Source organism: Puma concolor, chromosome A1 (assembly GCF_028749965.1).
Source record: "Puma concolor isolate L17-30 chromosome A1, mPumCon1.1.hap2, whole genome shotgun sequence".
Classification (NCBI taxonomy): Eukaryota; Metazoa; Chordata; class Mammalia; order Carnivora; family Felidae; genus Puma; species Puma concolor.
The window spans coordinates 141,632,490-141,654,107 of record NC_141667.1 but is presented as its reverse complement, the minus strand read 5'-3'; the positions used below and the strand labels follow the sequence as shown (position 1 = coordinate 141,654,107).

Below are 21,618 nucleotides of genomic sequence, written 5' to 3'. Positions count from 1 at the left end.
TGAGTGAGGGGAATGTGCAGAGTCAGTGCCTACTGGGACCAAAGAAGACAGAAGGAGGCCATAGATTATGGCCTGGTTTTAGTCCAGCTGCTGAGGTGGAAGTAAATACAGATTGCCCCTAAGGGAGGGGGTGTATGCAGTGGTAGATGGGAGATAGGATGGAGCTAACCACAGAGTTCAAACCCTATACAGAGCCCCGCTCCTTCCAGAGGACATAGACTGGGGCCTGGAACAGTAGCCTGTAGAATGAGACCTTCATGCTTGAGAACAAGCTTCATTATGTGGTCCAGGGAATGTAAATGTAATCCAAGGGCTTAACTTTCCCCAAATCTCTTGGGAAATAATTAGAAAAAAGAGTAGCAAAAGAGACAAAGGCTTGTTGTCAAAATACATAAGACTATTCCCGGGAGTGGGGAATGTCAATATATTTTAGGGTTGTATAGGATTATGAGATGTCCTCAACTGCATATGTACATACCAACATATACCTTACATATAACCATTTCACATAAGTTAAATAGTACTGCTAATAAGATCTAATGTCAACTCTTTTCTACCATTCAGACCTAGTTCTCTCAGGTACGATTTTAATATCTTCCACATGGGGAGATTTAGTAATGCGGTTACTGTAGATACATAAAAGAATGTTCTTTGTTTGATCCAAGTCATGTCTAGTTTTGATATCAAGTGCAAAGTTCACAAATTCAAGTCACTGATGGGGTTTTCACTGGGGGGAAAGCAATTGCTCTAGTCAGTGGGTCATGGCACTCCTTCTGTCCTGTGAGTACCAGCTGTGTCCCTGGGGTGCACTGATGTAACGCATAGGTCACAGAATTCTGATGCTGACTTGCATCATAATAGTCCTGATGGTGTACTGAGCACTGATCAAGACAGTGATTTAGTGAGGAGGTAACTTCTCAAGTGAGTTGTTGTTCTTGAATGTACTGATTTGATTCTCTGTTATTTTCCACTGACTCTCTGAGAGCAGAGTTTCAGGGAGAAAGTTATTGATTTGAGTCACTCTGAAGAGGTGAAGCATGAAGCAGAAACAAAAAAGGAAACATCTGGAAAGTACATACTTTCCCGAAACTTCCAAGAAGTCAAGAGGTATGTGTTAAGCATCTTCTCTGAGCATAGGATACCATGGAATTGCCTCTTAAAAAAAAAGGACAAGGGTACCTGGGTGGCTCAGTCAGTTAAGTGTCCAACTCTTGATTTTGGCTCATGTCATGATCTCACAGTTTATGAGTTCAAGCCCCACATTGGGCTCACTGCTGAGGCTTCTTGGGATTCTCTCCCTCTCCCTCTCTCTCAAAATAAATAAACTTAAAAAAATAGGGAGAGAGTATACCTAGCTGTGGCAAGGGAGAGGAGGAGGGATGGGTAGGAGAGGGATGTGTATATGCTGGTTTTTCTGAGGCCACAGGTCATCTGAGAGTAAAGAGAAAGTTCAAATGGCCAAGTCCTTGTCTCTTCAGCTTAAGATCTGTACTGTTTATACCATGTCACTCACTGTGTCACAGGCGTAGTGGTTGAGTAGTACAGTTTTACTTAAAAAATCGTATTTTCCTTTATTTGATTTTTGCCTAAGGGCATTGGGTAAGTATATGATGTTATTATGAGTCTTCTAATAGTCCTTTCTTCTGTTAATGAAGAAGAAAATGTGGCTCATAAAAGTGAGAAAAAAATTAAAACATTTAAAACTGGTTGTAGAGGGATGAGAATTTAAAGTCATTATTTATTTAGAAGCAAAAAAGAATTGTTTTCCTTCAGACTATGAAAATGTAAATGTGGGGCTCCTATGTGAAATGCAAGAAAAAGGCAGAATACACATACATACCACTGTTTAGCCGTAATGGTTGAACTGAGGAGAAACTTTGTGGTTTTCTCCTGAAAAAAAATGGGAACTGAAATAATTCTGGTTACCATGGAGATTAACAGTAAACAAGTAACTTCTCTGAGGAAAGACCATTGTTCAAGGGAGTGGGGGTGGGGGACAGTTGAGAGCCAACCCCAAGGTTCCAAGTGGCAGTTGTTACTCCTGAAGAGAACTTGGCACTTCCAACAGTGTTTGGGGTTTCTGGGGAGAGAGGGCTAGAAAGTGAGTCATGTCTACCTACAATAAAATGAGTGTATGTTGAGAGATGTTATTAAGTGTAAACTATGAGAGCTGTAAAATATGCACCCACAACCATGTGTTCACATATACACACATGTAGAATGTAAATAAGCCAGGAAAATGTAGATACTAATATCACACATGCTTGGTATGTACTATGTACTATGTATTAGGTCCATTTATTTGCCCCTCAAGAACACGTTACATCTCTACTTTGGCCTTTGTAACTCATACACAAACGCATCTATTTCTTACTTATTTAATAATTCAGGGTATATGAGGAGGAGTGGGTCAAGCCTCCTGGGCTGATGGAAACCTTGCTATCATTAACATGCAGTTTTCCAATAGACCCTGGGTTATCAACATGCTCATCAGCTAGAAAAGGAAAGAGCTCAGAGAGACACAGAGGAGGTCTTTATGATTCTGGTTGGAAGTGGCACATGCCATTTCCACTCATTTCTATTGTGAAAAACATAATCACGTGGTCAGAACTACCACAAGAGAAGTTGACAAATATAATTTAGTAGTATGTCCAGGTCGAAAGGAGACAGCTTATAGTCTCTGCTCCATTTACAAAGAGTGCCCTTATATAAACCCAACCAGTCATGATATAAATACAATAAATGAGCTATATTTTGCTATCCATGAAAATGGAGTCCATGTTTGTTCACAAAACATGTCACATGGTAGACTCTTCTTGTTTGTTTAATGGATGGATAAATGTACAAACAGCAAACGTGGACTACATCTCTATTATTTTCCTGTAATTTCTCAGCATATACGAATATAAAAGTTCTGCATCATGGACACAAGGGAATGGCCCCAACTCAAGACCAGATAGCAAGGGGAGATTCTTCCTCTTCAGATTACTTCTCCTGCATCTCTTCAGAAAACATGTTTGCTGGTGCTGGTAAGGAGAGTGTATTGAATAAATTGGGATCTAGGCTGAGGCCAGAGATAAACTGGGTGATTCTGCCCATTAGTTGATACAAGGCTCCCTAGTACAGAAACAAACTCACAATGTGATCTTCTTCCATGATCAACTGTGGAAGCCATCAGTTGCAAGAGAAAAATACTTAAGAGGATTAGAATAAGCCCCAAAAGATCAGTGGAGAGTGGTGTTTTATTTGAGGAAATGGTGGGAGAGTGTTGGGTATGAGAATTTTACTAGAGAAACGTGGAAGAGAATGTCAGTATGAGCCAGCAAAGCATATATGTTATCAGGAAGGTGTGAAATTACTCAAAGCTTGAAATGGACCAAAAGAGGTAGGATCCTGGAGATCTGGACTTGAGGTAGACTTCAGAGACATCCAGTCTAAGACCTGTCCCTTTCATGTATTTTTAGAGCCAGTGTTCTCACACTTATCACCATATACACTTTTTGCACTCCTTATTCCCATCATTCATTTCTTTATAATCTTCCATATGTGTCTAAATTCTCTATGCCATATTTTTGTCCCTACCATACAAACAGTGGTAATTTCTCTGACTTCTAGAACCCTAGATTAGTTATCCCTGTTTTTTTTTTAATTTCATTTAAATAGTAGTACACAATTTATAGTTTGTGTCTGATTCCTTTAACTCATCATATCTGTGAAATTTATCTATGTTCTGTGTGTCAGATACATACATACATATATATATATATATACACATATATATATACACACACAAACACATTTTATGAATATAAATAATTTCTTTATTGATTATATTTTTCTGAGTATTTGGGTTGTTTTTAATATGGGGCTATTCTAAAAAGTGATGTTTGAATATTCTATTACATGCATTTTGCTATCTGACATATTTCTGTTTGGAGAATGCTTGAGTTAAATTGTTAGGTGGTAGTTTTCAGATTTTATCTTAATCCCTTAGACATGAGTCTTTTATGCCTTTATTTTCTTATGCAGTCACATGTCACTGTACACTTAACCTTCCACATCCTCCTCTATACCCCCATTTAATTTGGATCTTCACATAGTCTCAAAGCTCATATATTCTTTCTCTTACAATTTTTATTTTTACACCTTCTAATGTTCTTTCATTATTTCTTTAGATTTCACAAATCAACTAATTCTGTGAGTCTTAAAGAGAATATTCCTAATCATTACCTTTTACATCTGAATCATAACAGCATATACACACTCAAACATGTAATCATGGGACATGCAATCTACACACATAGATATTAGCTGAACTGAAACAGACACGAAGCATACCTACTGTTCTCACTCACGCAAAATTCATCCTGTATTCACATTCACAAACACCAAATCAATCATATATTAAATCAGTCCTGTCTTAAGCAACATGTTAGGAACTTATACACACAAATCACATTGCATCCATCACAACAGTTTGCTACAATATGTGCATTATACACATAGCAGACACATCCATAAGGGATGATCATCGTTTTTTTTTTTTTTTTTAATGTTTATTTATTTTAGAGAGACAGAGCACAAGTCAGGGAGAGGCAGAGAGAGTGGGAGACACAGCATTAGAAGAGGCTCTAGGCTCTGAGCTGTTAGCACAGAACCTGATGCAGGGCTCGAACTCACAAACTGTGAGATCATGACCTAAGCCGAAATTGGATGCATAACTGACTGAGCCACCAAGGCGCCCCAGAGGAACGATCATAATCTTAAACTATTAGTGAGCAGTGAGCTTGGTTAAGTTGGAAACAGAGACACTGGTATAATAATAAAAAATATGTTCTTCAAAAATAAAAATTCATCAATTGTTTCATTTGAGGTTATAAATCTCTAGGATGTTGAATGTGGAGGGTCAAAGAGTATTGAATGTAAAGGAAAGCAAATGGTACCAAAAATCCTAACCAGGGTGAATGGATATGAGGAGCCATAGTAGCAAGATCCAGATAGAAGAATGGAATGCTGAAGTACTGTTCAGGACAAAATAAGTATTTCCCCAGGAGGGTGCTGGCAGTGGGGAGAGTAGGTTAGGGAGAAGACAGTAGGAGGGGAACAGAATGGAACCAACTATTTTTATGACTTTGATTTCATTTTCTTTTTTTTTTTAATTTTTTTTCAACGTTTATTTATTTTTGGGACAGAGAGAGACAGAGCATGAATGGGGGAGGGGCAGAGAGAGAGGGAGACACAGAATCGGAAACAGGCTCCAGGCTCTGAGCCATCAGCCCAGAGCCCGACGTGGGGCTCGAACTCACGGACCGCGAGATCGTGACCTGGCTGAAGTTGGACGCTTAACCGACTGCGCCACCCAGGCGCCCCTGATTTCATTTTCTAGGAATCCCAAAGTTACACAAATATGATCCACCACCTGAGTACTCTTTGGAAGACAGTACTCTGGTCTCTGAGGCAAAAGATGGACACTCTGAATTGAAATACTTCTCCTGTAACTCTTCCTCTCACTATCACCCTTATGTTGGTAAGGAGAAAGAAAGGGCATTTATAAATTTTTTTTTTCAACGTTTATTTATTTTTGGGACAGAGAGAGAGACAGAGCATGAACGGGGGAGGAGCAGAGAGAGAGGGAGACACAGAATCGGAAACAGACTCCAGGCTCTGAGCCATCAGCCCAGAGCCTGATGCGGGGCTCGAACTCACCGACCGCGAGATCGTGACCTGGCTGAAGTTGGACGCTTAACCGACTGCACCACCCAGGCGCCCCAGAAAGGGCATTTAAAGTGTAGGCAGATCAGGGCAGTGGGAGTCTCAACAGACCTGTAGACGTCCAGCTCAGCATCTCTGCTAAGCCACTGGGGGAAAGGTGCACATTGGGTCCAGTTATCATATTCTCCTCCTCTCTTATTTGGGAGTCTAGGTCTCTGTTTCTGTACCCACAATAGGAATTCATTATATATAAACACTTTTCACTCGTAGGGGGTAGGAAAGTACTCTGTGCATTCATTTTGAGACACACATCATTTATTGAGGGAAGAAGTAGAATCAAAGACACAGTATCCACAATTGCTGTGGTGTCCGTTAAGCCTACAAGTTAAGAATTAATATAAAATTAAACCTTAGCTTGTAGCACTCTAGTAATACATGACCACAGAAAATATAAAAGAGCCCTGCATCATTAGTTATCTATGTTAAAGAGTCCTATAGGTAATGAATTGCTGAACTTGAGCTCACAATCGAAAACTACAAAATATATACCTTCAAGGTAGATTCTGCAAACACCGTGAACACCAAGTTTTAGCTTCAAAGTTCACTTAATTTAATAGTACTTTAGGGGTGGTAAATAATGTTTAAAACTATTAAAGATGTAAAAACTGAAAACACTACCAAGAAATAAGGTTTTTTTAAAAAAAGTGGTAGTTTTAGAAATGAGAAATAACATTTTAGAAATTATAAAAAGTGTGGGATGAATTAAACATCACATTTGACACAAATGAAAAGAAAATGTGTGACCCAGAGGACATAGCCAAGGAATTACCTACAAATAGAAATCAGAGAGATAAATAGATGGGAAGTGTGAGAGAGAGATTACAATAAATGAGGACAAAATGTGATAGTATGACATATCAAACCAAGGTTCATGAAGAGTAATATGAAGAAAGTAAGACAACATAAAGAGTTAATGGTCAAGATTTTTTTCAGAAATGATAGAAGATACAAATCCTTAGAATCAGGAAACATTATTAGGAAGCTGATCACAGGAAAGGCAAAAATAAATCCAAACCTGAGTATACTAAAACAAACATTCACAACCTCAATAACAAAGACCTTAAAGCAACTAGAGAGAAGCACACACTACTTCAAAAGAACGGTGATTTGTCAGGCAGTGTACATCTCAGCAGCGATTGTCAACACTGGAAGACAGTGTAAAATTACGTGCTGAAGGAAAAGAACAGTCATATCATAAAGAATAAGGATGAAATAAAGACATTCTTCAGGTAAAAAGAGTAAAAAATAAAATATAAAAAAGTTAAAAGCACAGAATCTATTCAGAAAGACGGAATGGAACACAGGAACAAAAGGTGAGCTGAGGAGTTGGTAAGTCTGTGATTGAATGTAAATAGGCTTGATGATTAATACACCCAGACCGGTAATCATGAATTCAGAGATGGTCAACAAAACAGGTATACCTGAAGTATTAGATGATAGTCACATGTAACATGACTGGGAGTTCAAGTATTCGAAGCTGCGTATTTTGCACAGAGTGGGCAGCACCATTGACTCACATAAGCAACTCACCCTCAGAAAAGAAAGGAAATTGGGTAAACAGAGCCTGCCCATTTTGAAAGCTCCCAGTGAATATGAAGGTCCTTAGTTTAAGGTAATTGTTATCAGCTATCAAATGCTATAACATTATGACAAATCTAGTGGATTAAAGACAACAACACTTTATCCTGTTATTATAGAGGTCAGAAGTCTAAAATATGTCATATAGATCCACACATCTAATCCGAAATAATCTTTCTACTTCAAGGTCCTTAATTTAATAACATTTGTCAAGTCCCTTGGGCCTTATAAGGTAACATTACAGGTTCTGGGGATAGGTTATGGGCATCTTTGGCTAAGGTATTATTCAGCCTGTAACCACTAAAATGAAAATGTGTTACACGCAAAGACGTGAATAGGTTAACAACAAAAATGAAAATGTGTTACACGCAATGGCAGATGTAGAGTCAGGTAAACAAATATTAAAATATATTGACTACACTCTGTCATAGGACAGTTCCCGGACACACTGTAGGGGTCTCCATGAAGACAATATACATATATCTACCTGACCATCAACACTTGGGAACATTTTTAAAAAAATTTTTGAGGGCGCCTGGGTGGCGCAGTCGGTTAAGCGTCCGACTTCAGCCAGGTCACGATCTCGCGGTCCGTGAGTTCGAGCCCCGCGTCGGGCTCTGGGCTGATGGCTCGGAGCCTGGAGCCTGTTTCCGATTCTGTGTCTCCCTCTCTCTCTGCCCCTCCCCCGTTCATGCTCTGTCTCTCTCTGTCCCAAAAATAAATTAAAAAAAAAAAAAAAAAAAAAAAAAATTTTTGAATACTTTTATTCTGGAGCTTTGGCCAGAAAAAAGACTCTATTCTCCATGCAGTATTCTTCATACGTGGCACACGTATGTCTGAGTTAGAAACCCAAATGAACTGAGTGTATGAATGATTGGATATATCTCTTTAATTTGGATGCACTTTAACAGAAATCTTAAACAAACAAAAGGAAACTACACTGATTGGTCCTATTCTCAGGCACGAAGAAAACAATGTCATTTTCTCAAACTGTTCATTCTCTGTCTCTGACAATAAGAATACTCGTAAGTAGAGATGTCTGGACTGGAGGTAGGGTGTGGCAGAGAAAGTAAGCACGGCGTTTGCTGTCTACAAACTGATATCAGCTGATCCAAGTCTACGTCTGGACTACAGTGAGAGTGCAAGGTGTCTTCCCCCTTGGGGGATACTCATTTGCATCCATATAAAATAAAACTGAGAGATTCGAGGGAAATCTCAAAAAGGACAAATAGGCCAAAGTGCAAGGATATCAGAACAGAACCGTGTTTGCAAAGATGGAGGCTAAGGAAATGTCAGACATCTCTGAGAAATGGCAAGATAAACTCAGTCTGAACCTGGGAAGATGAATTTGGTTGGTCATAATGTGGGCAGAGTTCTGACAACCAGTGTGAAATGGGCCAGCAAGGACCAGAGAGAGTATCTAAGGAGGAACCACTAGATTTTCCTTTTTTTCTTTGAGAGGAGTAAACTCCTTAGCATATGTCCTCTAATGGGTGAAGATGGGACAGAGATTTGAAAAGAATCCTTAAATTTTATCTCTAACAACCTCCTACCCCCGTAAACACACAGGAATCTTTATTCCATCACACCCACAACTAGACTCATTACCGTGTGCCCTCACATTTACACGTATTAACACTCATCCTTTCATTCAGCATTCTCTGCTCCCAATTGTTTACACTCCCAGACACTCTCATAAGCTCAGATCCTCACATAGTAAACCTTCACGTCTCATTTTGCAGCATTTGTATTCTTCATGTTTGCTTTCTCTAACCTCATTCCTTAGATACTGTAATCTCTAACTCACACAGATAATCTCACTCTTGTAGAACTTCGTATTGCACAGTAATGCATGAAGCCAACACAATCATATACCATCTTCTAAAACCTTTCTCTTCCTAGTCCCTTGGGTTCCTCATGCAATTCCACAATCTGGGAGCTCATATGAGGTCTCCCATGTATCCTTCACATGGTTAGTCTTCCAACACTTTCTCGGTGTCACCAGATCTCACAGAATCACCCAGGTTCATATAGTCTGTCATAAACCAACAGATATTATGTAACTACTTGAACTTCAATAGTATATGACACACAGATCACTCATGATACAGGGAAGATGTACTGGCTGTACCTATACAGAATTATGATGCATATCACCCAACACATCATACTCAATGCCACCTTCACATTCAATGTCCGTGTCACCCCTATACTGTCTACATAAAATTATTGAAGAAATCTGACAGACACATGCACACATCAGACTGTACTCATCAAATCTGGTACACATACGAACTCTCTGAAAGATACACCACCTCCACTGACTTGTCTCATCCTTACACCAACATGACCTACCAGTCATCCAAGAGACAAAATAGATGTATTTTGTGAAGTGAAAATTGGGGTCCAGGCTTAACTGAAGTTTTTAAACATAAGAGACTTAATCCTGAGTTACTTTATCAGGAACAAAAATTCACCTATTACTGAAAGTCCATGGAAATGTAGGAGGAAGGAAAACAAACTGGCGATTTCCATGATGTGTTTAAAGTCATGGTAGAGATAGAGGTGATCCAAGAAATATGCATATTTTAGTATTAAAATAACCAACAACCTAGAATTTACCTGTAGATTGGGAAGACTTAAAGGTAGGGTATGAGTTTGGTAAGTATAGGTGCAAAAATTGATCAGAACAATGTGTGGGGAATGTGAGAAAAGTGACACCAGTGACAGGGCCAAATGAGGGCCGAACCATTTAGCAGTCAGTAGGTGTTGACAGGGGAGCTGTGTCCATTGTTGAGAGGTGTGGTCTGAAGTCCACCTTGGGGTTCCTACTGGAGTCTCCAGGTCCTGCATTGCATACCTGTTCAGCAGGGCCCTCATGTGAGGTTCCACAAGAGTAGATAACCTGGAAGGGGAGGATAAGGACCAGCAGTGGAAGTCAGTCAATTCTTTCCTGTAAATTCTAAACCTACCATGAAGCAGCAGGACTTATATATCATAAACCACAACTGTCAAACTGAGACCTTTACCTTATCATGTACCTGGAAAGAATTTGAGCTCAGATACACTCCAGAAAACAACATAGGGTACTCATAGTTCATCAGATACTTCATTCCAACAAATATTTTTATATACCTTGATTTTAGGACTTTGAACAGAAACTAGACTATAATCTTCATGAAGATAAGTGCCATGTGTGTGATTCTATGTGGTATTTCTTGAATGTTTAGTGGAGGCAAAAAAATATCTGATTTACCTTCTCTTCCCCAGAGGTCTTAAAATCAGGTGAAGACTCTTCACATTCTGGACCCTCTAGGTTGGTCCAGTTCCACAACCAGATGGCAAAGGTTTCAGGCTCAGAACAGATCTTCGGTGTCCCTTCTCCAGACAAGCCCATTCACAGTGGTATGTGATGGGGGAGAGGAGGGGCTGAGGGGTATTCAGGCATGGTGGTGAGGCAGAGGCAGCGTGTTAGTCAAAAATTAGAATTGAGCTCCTTTGCTCAGCAATGTCCATAGATGACCTCTTCTCTCAAGGACTGCCCAGGGTCTCTGTTTATAATTGTTAGGCAGAATATACCATTTCAGCATCCCTGTCTTTGGAAGAAGCCCTTAATGGATCTGAGTGGGAAGATTAAAAATCTAAGAGAAATGTAGAAATACATTTCCAGAAGAGGAGTCTGTGAAGTCTTAATTTGACCATCTCCAGCACCAGAGTTCCGAGGGAATCTTGAAAATCGATTTTATCTGTATATATACATATCTTTGTATCTATGTTTCTCTCTTTCTCCCTCCGTCCCTCTGTCTCTCTCTCTCCATCCATCCATCCATCCATCCATCATCTATCTATCCTCACTATATGTGTGTGTAGATAGATACATATCCATATGTAAGTAGATGTAGATGCAGAGGTCTTCATACAACTTGTACCCCACATTCCCTAATTACACAATTTCCCATGAGGAAAATCAAGCTATTAATATCCAACTTAAGTGACTGCATACTGTTTTCCAGGAATGGTTCTTTCTAAGTGTTCAGTATTCTCTACACATCTCCAGAAATATCACATACGAGGTACTAAATATCATGGGCATCCACCATAAACACAATTTTAATTATTATTATTTACTTATATCTTAGAGTAAGTGAAGTTTTCAAAGGCCAACGCACCTTAAAGTTTTTGGGTTTCAAATGAGAAAGTCACCTTCATTTTAATGAGAGCAAGTCTCACGTTTGGTAATGATGTGTGGCTTCTAATGTCCACTCAACACGTGTCTTTTGAATTGACAAACTCTGGAAAATGCCACGTCTCAATGTTTTGTTTGGTTTTGTTTGTTTTTATGACTCCACAAAATGCCACCTCAATGTTTTGGGTTTTTTGTGTGTTTCTTCGTGTTTATTCCATTCTCCAGAAGTCACGAAAGGTCAAGAGGATGTCCCTCCTGCTGAGTCATGTGTAGTGGTCCCTGCCTGCAATCAGGCAGCAGAAGAAAAGTCCTCTGTCTCAGAATACTTTTCCTGTGTTTCCTCTGTACGCAAGCTCGTTCCTGTTGATGAGTGTGGTAAGAAAAACAAACAGGTGGGGTCTGAGTATGGAGAGGAGGTAAAACTGAGCTGCTTGGCCCAAGCCCTACTTATTTAGTCTCCCCTCAAAAGCAGAAAAGGGTTTCAGGGCGGAGGCATTGGGCTGAAGCCTCTGCAGAGGAACAGAGAGAGTCAGTGTCCCTTCAAAGATAAGACACAGCTCCTCATATGAACACTGGGATGGGTCATGTAGAGCACAGTGCTGGTGTGGGCAGTTCATCGGAACCTTCCCCCTCAGAGGAGCATGAATTCATATGCTCACACACACTCACTCATCTGTATTCCTTCCTACCAGGTATGGTGCCATTTCTCCTTCCTTTTACTTTTTCTACCAAACTTACCTGACTTCATTCCTCATTAACCTTCCTGTGTTCTAGTTACATGGTGTAGGTATGCCCCGGTACCTTCATTCCGACTCACCCACTTACACACTAATCCCGTAAGTAATTTATGTTGCCTCACACAGATAACTTGTTTTAACTCCCTCATGCTAAGCCAAACTGCAGAAAATTCATAGACCCTGGAGGGAATGCACTTTCATATACTGCCTTTCTAATCTATATGCCACTTGACCCACAAAGACTTCGGCCCCTCATGGAGCCACACATTCTGAGAGCTCAGGTCACTTCTGCTAACACTCGATGTCATATTGACTCGCAGCAAGAATAGGCAACGCTCCTGCACTTGTTCACATTTAACGCACATGCGCACATTCATCCGCCATCGCCTTTTACCAGTATCGAAAACACTCACCAGAGATGTCCCCAAACACACATACAACTCCGCTAGACACACCACACCCTCATTTCCCCGGTTATACCAGGTGCACCTCAAGTAAAACATACCACTCCCAGAATTCTGCAGTGTAACATGTACATATGCTTCTGCTTCACATTTCCGCATAGGAATATTCTCCTGGCCATATTAAGTCCTCCAGACATCACATACTTATTCTACTTATTTTATGTTTGGAATTTTCTTTCCTAGGAATCCATCAATTACATCAAGGTGTTTCTTGTCTTGGATACCAGTTGGAGACTTCCTCCCCCTTTCCACACGTCACCTTCCCATTCCATTTGGTCAGTGATACTAAGTCCTCTTTTACCTCAGAAGACATGAAAGAGGAAAGGCTCATGAAAATTTACTATATGCGTGTCCAGATGAAAAGGGGAGTGGCTGCCTTATGTGACACAGAGGAAGGACTGGAGCCTCCCTCAAAGAAGACAAGAATAGAAGAAATGACCTTTCTTGAAAAGAGCCCTACAGAAGCCACCCTCTCTTATGTGGGTACGAAGGAACTCCTGACTGACAGTGAGTCCAGCTGGAACAACGAAGACCAAGAGGAACAGGAGGAGGTTGAGAGTCCAGCAGAACCTCCAGCTGTAGATGAGTGTTCCAGGGCCAAGACGCCCGAATGGCTGATGTCCCAGGATAGTGGTGTCAGGTGCATGGGCTGCTGCCGAGTCTTCCCCACCGTAGAGGTCCTCCAGCAGCACGTGCAGCATGGGATCAGTGAGGGCTTTAGCTGCCGTACTTTCCATCTTACCTTGACTTGGCTGAAGAGCAAGAAGAGCAGGATGGAGAAGAAGAAGAGGAGGAACAGGAAGATAATGTTCCAATGCCAGAAAGGAAAGCATTTTGGCATGAAATCTTAACACAAATAAACAGACTACTTTTCAGCCCCTAGAAGAGAGGAAGTAGAGTAGGCCTTACTCTACTGAGGGGGCTTCATCTTCTCTAAACAGCCCTAATACCCACTGTTGTTTATTTACACCCACCCCCACCCTCACCACTATCACCACACCACCCATAGGAGCAGAGAACCATTTTCACTTTTACCCACTCCTCTCCCAAGAAGGAGGAAGAAGGGAGGTCACACCTTGCGGAACAGCAAGATGTTCTTGAGCCAACGAAAGAACAGTGAACACCAGTATATCATCGCCACCATTACAGTTGAGAAAAAGAGATTCACTGGAAGGTGGCAACTGCTAGGGGCCAAATTGTAGAAGAGGTGAGGGCCCTTGGGGTAAGAGAGCACCTCAAGGGTATTTGGGATTCAGGGTTCTGAGAAAAGGTGGCAGCCAGCAGAGATGCCTCCCAAGGTTCTCCAGTAACTGTGATGATGAATTTCCTTCAGAAGAATATAGACTTGAAAGTGGAATTAATTAGTGAGAATGCTTCCTTTTTATGCCCTTTGAGGAGACAGGAGTAAAGACAGACCAGTCTGGTAGTTCAGTAGGGCAGACAAGCCTGGGCCCATCATTCCTAGGTAAACCAAATGTCTTGGGAGTCACATCCACCCTAAATATATTCCTGGGCCTGCCTCCCTTTCAAGAGGCACAGGGCTTAGCAGGGACAAACATTGTCTCCTGGAGGAAGGGTTGGTACACAGGCCAGTCTCCCTAGGTGTGAGTGAGATCTCAGGTGTCATATTGTGAGTTGCATACCCTGAGGAATCTGCTGGGGAGTTACAACCACTTGAGAGAAACAACCAATGGAATCCTTTTTTTGTTGTTTTGTTGTTGCTGTTTTACCTCTTTGGTATATACTATTTGCCTGTAGTTCTGGTTGCTTTCTCTCAAGTGTCAGTTGCAACTGGAGGAGGAGAGGGATCGAGGGTACCCTTCTGCCAAGGATCCTTTCTGGAAGCTTTTAATGTGTTGCTTCCTGGAGGATCCTCATATTCTTTTATGAAAGTGCACAGTCCCCACATCTTATTCTTTATTTTTGCTACAGCATCAAGTGCCTTGTTCTAAGGGATCTATAGAGGGGTTAAACAGATGAAACTACAAAGACATTGCAAAGCCAGCTTCACACTACAACAAATGGGTGTATGTCTTTTTAGTTAATGGGACGAAGGAAGGGCTCATTTTCCATGCTCCAGAAATCAGTTAGACTGTAGCCCGGGAATGGCCCCAAATTTTCTGAATAATGTAGAGTGACTGAGGACTTATCACTAAAATAAGAAAAGCTGCCTTTCTCACTGAAGGGACCCTCTTCTCTGTTTTGGTTTTCTCACAGCAACACAGACCCATGGCCCAAAGATTTCAAGTGATGGTATCCAGTACCTTCCTACAGTCTGATGGGAGCACAAAAGTTCTCGTGAGCCCCATAGCAAGGAGGGCTGGCTGTAAATGGATGTCCCTGATCCTTTGCAGCTGCTCCCAAGTTACCCTGGTAAAATGTGGTGCCCGTGTCTGGAGAAAATATCCACTTGGACCTGTGAGGAGCCTGAGGAACACCAGGAATACTGTGCACTCAGGAGATCTGCAAGACAACTTTCCTGCCCCTGCCAGCCCACCTCACCCCTCCAGGAGTCCGATGCCATTGCAGGCATCTGCAAGGTTGCCTTGTGGGGAAGAGGGCAATATCCCTAGAGAGATCATAGTACTGTAGAAAGCACATTTCTCATACCTAGACCTTTCACCGGTGCAACAGAAGGTTGATGAGGACTTGGCAGGACTCCAGGGAGGAGATTGCTAACTTAACAGAAGGTTTAAAAGGATATGTCAATTTCTTTCCCAGTCTCAGTTCTACTTGTAGCTTCTCAGGTCCCTTTCATTTAGTGGAGGCTTGACCACCTGGCTTGTAGTCTTATTCTCTAGCCCAGCTGTCGCTCTTCAACCCACCAAATGTATTCCCCTCCTCCATAACTTCTATCCAGAATACATGTAGCAGAGCATGAACACTGACGGATACAGATGGTACAGATTGTCATCCATACCTTTTCACCCACACATTCCCACCAATGTAGTCTTTGTTAACAACTTGACTTATTTTTCGATATCTTTTTCTTTAAACGCACATATACCTTTCCCCTACCTTTCTCTAACATGCTCACCCACACAGTTATTTGCCTGGGGAGCCATTCTTATCATTGAGACAGGAAAAGCTAGTGTACAGACAAAACCAAAAGTAAAGAAAACCCACTCCTTGGCTTTCATGAGCTCGTGCACGTGTAGGTGTACACACACTTCTTACATGATCAAAGTAGGAAGGATGGAACGTATGACAAACATCAGAGACGATCAAGTATATGTACCCAAGGGTGTCCCAAAAGTCATAGCGCACTTTTCAAGCTTAATCATTTTAGAAACCTAAAAGCTACCAATTTTTGAACAATATAATTTGCATGTTGAATTATTTGCATGTCACTTAACACTGTAATTATACATTTTCAAAGATAAATTGTAATTTTTCTTTGTCATCTGCCATCTTCAGTCAGAGGGACAGATACACACAAAAAATGTTTTTAAAGCATTAGTGACACTTCACAAAGCTATATAAGGGAAATTAAAATAGTTCAACTTTCAGATGGTGGTGTTTATAATTTGTAGCTTTTGCATTTCTGGTATTACTAAAGCTTAAAACTGACCTATGGCATTTGGGACACCTATATGTATATATACAGTATATCCAGGTGTGTATATATATATATATATACAGATATGTATGTGTTTATATGCATATATATATCGTATATATACACATCTCTTCTATATATATGTATATATCATATATATATATGATTATCTTGAAACTATTTTTATGTCTATTGCCCCTATGGATATGTACATATAAGAAGTGTGTGTGTACCTGTGTGTCATAGAAGGGGTGGATTATAGTTGCTTTTGCTTTCATCTGTGTAATTCTTTTTCCTGCTTCCTTTGATAAGAAGCTCTACTTTCTGGCCACAAATATATGGGCAAGTAAGTCAGACTAGTGAAGTGAAGTCCTTACTTCGCTACTTGGCTTCCATGATTCACCCTGGGAATAATCATCAGTCTGGGTTGTACTGATAGCTTGGAAAATTAAAATAGAGGAGCTGGAGACTGGGGCAATTGGTGGGGAGTTCTCCTTTGTCTGCAACTCAAGGTCTATGAGCCTCTATGACTGGACACGCCTCAATTCCTCCTCTTTAGAAGACCTGGCTGTTTTAACTATTAGTTTAATATGCTAAGCACCCCCACTAACCACTTCAATAAAGTCTTGTTTTGTTTCCATTATCCTGAGTCAATTACTTTGTTTGTTACCTAATGATGCAAATCAACTTTAACATGATAATTTCTTCCATTATAATAGTTGAAATGATGTGGCCTAGAAATCAGTAATACATTATTATATTCCTCTGATTTTATATTTAAACAGTAAGAGATATGCTTATACTCAGTATGTACACTTGATTAATTAGAAAAGTGCATTACAAATATTTGGGTATATAAACAAAATGATCGGGCTTCAAAATAGTCAAACTGGACTAGATTTCTTACTGCCACTTAACATATTTGTACACTGAGTCAGTGCTCTATTTTAAAAACTGGAGATCATAGTACCTAAAGTAATAGTAATTGTGAGGTGAGTAAGATACAGGTAAAAGCACCCAACTTAGTTACTCACAAATAAAATTTCATACATTTTTAGTAACTATTTTCTTTACCTTTATCAGTAGTTTCATATGTCTGGGTAGGAATTTTTTTATGTATATTATTTTAGATATGCTGAGCTTCTTAAGAACTTTTAGGTTTTTTTTTTTTTTTTTTTTTTAGTTTAATGATTTATTTTTGTGAGAGAGAGCAGGGGAGGGGCACAGAGAGAGGGAGAGAATCTCAAGCAGGCTCCATGCTGTCAGCATAGAGCCCAACTTGGGGCTCAAACCCACAGACCATGAGATCATGACCTGAGCCGAAATCAAGAATCAGCCACCCAGGAGCACGTAAAAAATCTTTTAGTTTTGATATAAATACAAACGAAGTTGCACAAACACTCCAAAGAGGTACCATGTACCTATCACCCTGCTTCCTTCAACATAATTGTAGTGCGTTACCAAACACAGGAAATTTATTGGAACAATAAAATAAACCATCCTGTAGACCTTCCTAAGATGTCACTATTTTTTTTTTTTTTGTTTGTTTCAACGTTTATTTATTTTTGGGACAGAGAGAGACAGAGCATGAACGGGGGAGGGGCAGAGAGAGAGGGAGACACAGAATCGGAAACAGGCTCCAGGCTCTGAGCCATCAGCCCAGAGCCCGACGCGGGGCTCGATCTCACGGACCGCAAGATCGTGACCTGGCTGAAGTCAGACGCTTAACCGACTGCGCCACCCAGGCGCCCCAAGATGTCACTATTTTTACATGCACTCATTTCTTGTATGTTTTTATATATAATTCTATGACATTTTATCCCTTGTATAGAATTATATACACATCATTGCAGTCAAGGTACAAAAATGCTCTGATACCACAAAGCACTTCTCTCAAGCTGGTCATAAAGGGCACACCCATTCTCCCTTCCCCCAACTTCTGACAGCCACCTATCTGTTCTCCATCTCTATAACTTATTTACCTCACAAATTTCATATAAATGGAATGGTACCATATGTAAACGTCAGAGATTGGCATTTCCAACTAAACATAATTTTCTTAAGATCCAGCCAAAATGTCTGAATACTTTGATACTTCATTACTTTTATTGCTGAGTAGTATTCCATCGAGCTATGTAGAGCCATTTAACGTGTCAAGTGTTCAAAGGTGCTTTCACGTTTGTGGTGATTATAAAGCTTCCGTGACGAAGGTTTTTAATGTAGACGTGAGTTTTCCCCATATAAATGCCTAAGAGTGTTATTATATTAGTATAATATATGACAAATATAGATGTAAATATTTTTAAACTATTTCAGTAGATATGCAGTGGTATTTTGTGTTTTTAATTTGTGTTTCCCTATGACTAGGGATGCTGCATGTCTTTTCAGGTACTTATCATTTGCAATCTTTCTTTTGTGGATTGTGAGTATAAGACTTTTACCTATTTTTATTTATTTATTTATTTTTAATTATTTATGTATATTTATTTTGAGGAAGAGAGAGTGCGCACAAGTGAGTGGGCAAGGGGCAGACAGGCAGAGAGAATCCCAAGCAGGCTCCGTGACACGGGCTAAACCCTATAAACTGTGAGATCATGACCTAAACCAAAATCAAGAGTTGGTCACTTAACTGACTGAGCCACCCAGGTGCCCCCAGAATTCCAATTTGTATGAATCCAAATACTAAAGCTATTGTCTTTTAGGGATAGTACCTTTGGTGTCATGTCTAAAAACTTGTTACCTAACTCCAGGTCCCAAAGATTTTCCCCTATGTTTTCTTCTAAAAATTTTATACCTTGCCATTTTACATGTATATCTATGATCCATTTGAGTTAATTTTTGCACAGAATGTGAGGGTTAGATGGATGATTATGGTCACTGTTATACATTTTTTCCACCATCATTTTATATTAATATTGTAACTTTGGTCAAAAATCAGCTAGTCATATTTGTGTGGGGAACTATTTCCAAGTTCCCTATTTCAGGTCCCATCGATTTATATGTGTGTATCTCTTTGATATTCCATGCTGTTTTGGTTGCTGTAGATATTGACTAATTATTAAAAATGGGTAGTGTGGTTCTTCCAATCGGTTGCTGCTTTTCCAGTACTGTTTTAGCCATTCTAATTCCTTTGTGTTTCCACATAAATTTTAAGGTAAGCCTGTAAATATATACCCAATAATCTTACTGGGATATTAATAAGGCTTACATCTAATCTCTACATCATTTTGCTAAGAACTGACATCTTAAATATGCCTGGCATTCCAAAGCATGAATATTATATGTTTCTCCATTTATTAAGGTCTTCTTTGATTTTTTTTTTTTTTTATCAGTGCTTGTACTTTTCATTCTACAGACCCTGTGCAGGATTTACAAGACTGATTCACAAGCTTCTTGAATCTGTAAATTCTCCTTCTGGGACACCAGTGGCATAAATATCAGAACTGTTGGTATTATCCCTGTTTGTCTGAGGCTCTGTTCATTCTTTTAACATTTTTTCATTCTTTTTTTTTTTCATAATTGAATTTCTCTTTATTTACCTTCAGATTCGCTGAATCTTTCCTTTGTCATTGTGCTCTTTGGCCCAATTCATAATTTTTATTTATTTTTAAAAGTTTATTTATTTTGAGAGAAAGAGAGAGAGAGAGAGAATGCATGGGAGGGCAGAGAGACAGAAGAGAGAATTCCAAACAGGCTCTGCGCTGACTGCAGAAATCAGCATGGGGCTCAATCTAACAAACTGTGAGATCATGACCTGAGCTGAAATTAAGAGTCAGACACTTAATTGACTGCGCCAGCCAGGTGCCCCCCCCCCATTCATAATTTTTAAGATGTAAGATATTGTAATATTTAGTTCCAAAATTTCCAGTTGGCTCTTACTGCTTGTATATCTTTATAATATGCTCATTTTCTACTCGTTTAGATTTGTTTATCTTTACCTCATTGACCACAGTTAATAGTAGCTGTGTTAAAGCTTTTTTTTTTTTCTGAAAATTCCACCTGTGACATCATGAGATTGACATTTGTCAGTTATATATTACCCTGAGGGTTGATCATATTTTATGTTTCTTTGTTTTGGGGTAATTTAGAATTGTATCTGATACATTTTCAATATTGAAGTGGAAGATTTTGAATGCTATTAAAGTTGTACGACAAACGTATTTTATATTTTTGAATGCAATCAACGTGGCTAAGTTCAGAGTGCAAATTCTTTATCATTTTATGTAGGTCATGGTTTCAGTGTCAGTTCAGTTTGCAAAGCCTTTGCCATGCTCCTTCAGGTCCATCCTGCTTATGTGCTATGCAGGGGTTGGCACAAAATGTATACCCAAAATATTTTTTCATTCATTTTCAATCTTTAGTACAGCTTATTTGAAGCTGAATCATAGGGAAGTAGTGGATTTTTAAGGATCCTTAACTGTTGTCAAAAATATCATTCAGGGGCACCTGGGTGGCTCAGTCACTTGGGCATCTGACTTTGGTTTGGGTCATGATCCTGCGGTTCATGGGTTCGAGCCCCACGTCAGGCTCTGTGCTGACAGCTCAGAGCCTGGAGCCTGCTTCAGATTGTGTCTCCCTCTCTCTCTGCCCTTACCCCGCTCATGCTCTGTATCTTTTTGTCTCTCAGAAATAAATAAATGTTAAAAAAAATTTTAAATACCATTCATATCAACCTTTGCAGCAACTGGTATATTTCTTCAGTGATGGAGCATAGCATGCATTCTACAAAATGATAAATATTGAAGAGTTGCCCAGTGGGTTTTGTTAATTGGGCAAATAAAATAAAATTTCTAGCATGCTACCAAGCCCATTTTTGTCATTTACTATTATTTCCTATATGATTAATAATTTTAATATCTGTATGCATTTTATACACACACACACACACACACACACACACACACACTATTTTATTTTGTAGGAGAAGAGAGAACAGAGTTGAGCAAGTGGCGGAGGGGCAGAGAGAGAGGGAGAGAAAGAGAATCCCAAACAAATCCCATGCCATCATTGCAGAGCCCTATGCAGGGCTCATTCTCACAAATCATGAGATCATGACCTAAGCCAAGATCAAGAGCTAGTTGCTTAATTGACTGAGCTACCCGTGTGCCCCTGTATGATTACATTAACTTGATTTTCCCATTTTCCTATAAAAGTATACATATAAAAGTGTACATATGGTTCTGAGATTCACAGTCCTCCTTGTTCTTGTCTTTATTTTTCCCTCAGTTCCAATATACCTGCCATTAAGTGCAGTATAAGATAATTTTTTAAAGTCTGCTTTGTACGGTGGCAACCACAGAGTGATTTAACTATGGAAAATTA

At 39.8% G+C, this 21,618-nt stretch overlaps 1 protein-coding gene across 2 annotated transcripts; it reads left to right on the top strand.

The window, feature by feature from the left end:
• The first annotated feature begins 901 nt into the window (after nt 1-901).
• On the top strand, nt 902-16,939 carry LOC147584527 (protein FAM170A-like). 2 transcript variants are annotated; one of them, XM_086705628.1, is made up of 7 exons: nt 902-1,107; nt 2,895-3,029; nt 5,387-5,527; nt 10,621-10,755; nt 11,762-11,911; nt 12,921-13,944; nt 14,955-16,939. In XM_086705628.1, the coding sequence occupies exons 1-6, from the start codon at nt 1,038-1,040 to the stop codon at nt 13,586-13,588; spliced, it is 1,299 nt and encodes a 432-aa protein (XP_086561754.1). In that variant the 5' UTR covers nt 902-1,037; the 3' UTR covers nt 13,589-13,944; nt 14,955-16,939. The 2 variants fall into 2 exon arrangements, with proteins under 2 accessions (XP_086561754.1, XP_086561760.1); XM_086705634.1 differs by lacking the exon at nt 2,895-3,029.
• Nucleotides 16,940-21,618: the final 4,679 nt, after the last annotated feature.

Coding starts and splice junctions, on each gene's coding strand:
- LOC147584527 (XM_086705628.1), top strand. CDS start 1,038: ATGAAGCAGAAACAAAAAAGGAAACATCTGGAAAGTACATACTTTCCC. Junction 3,030..5,386: donor AAACATGTTTGCTGGTGCTG/GTAAGGAGAGTG, acceptor TTCATTTTCTAG/GAATCCCAAAGTTACACAAA. Junction 10,756..11,761: donor AGACAAGCCCATTCACAGTG/GTATGTGATGGG, acceptor TCCATTCTCCAG/AAGTCACGAAAGGTCAAGAG.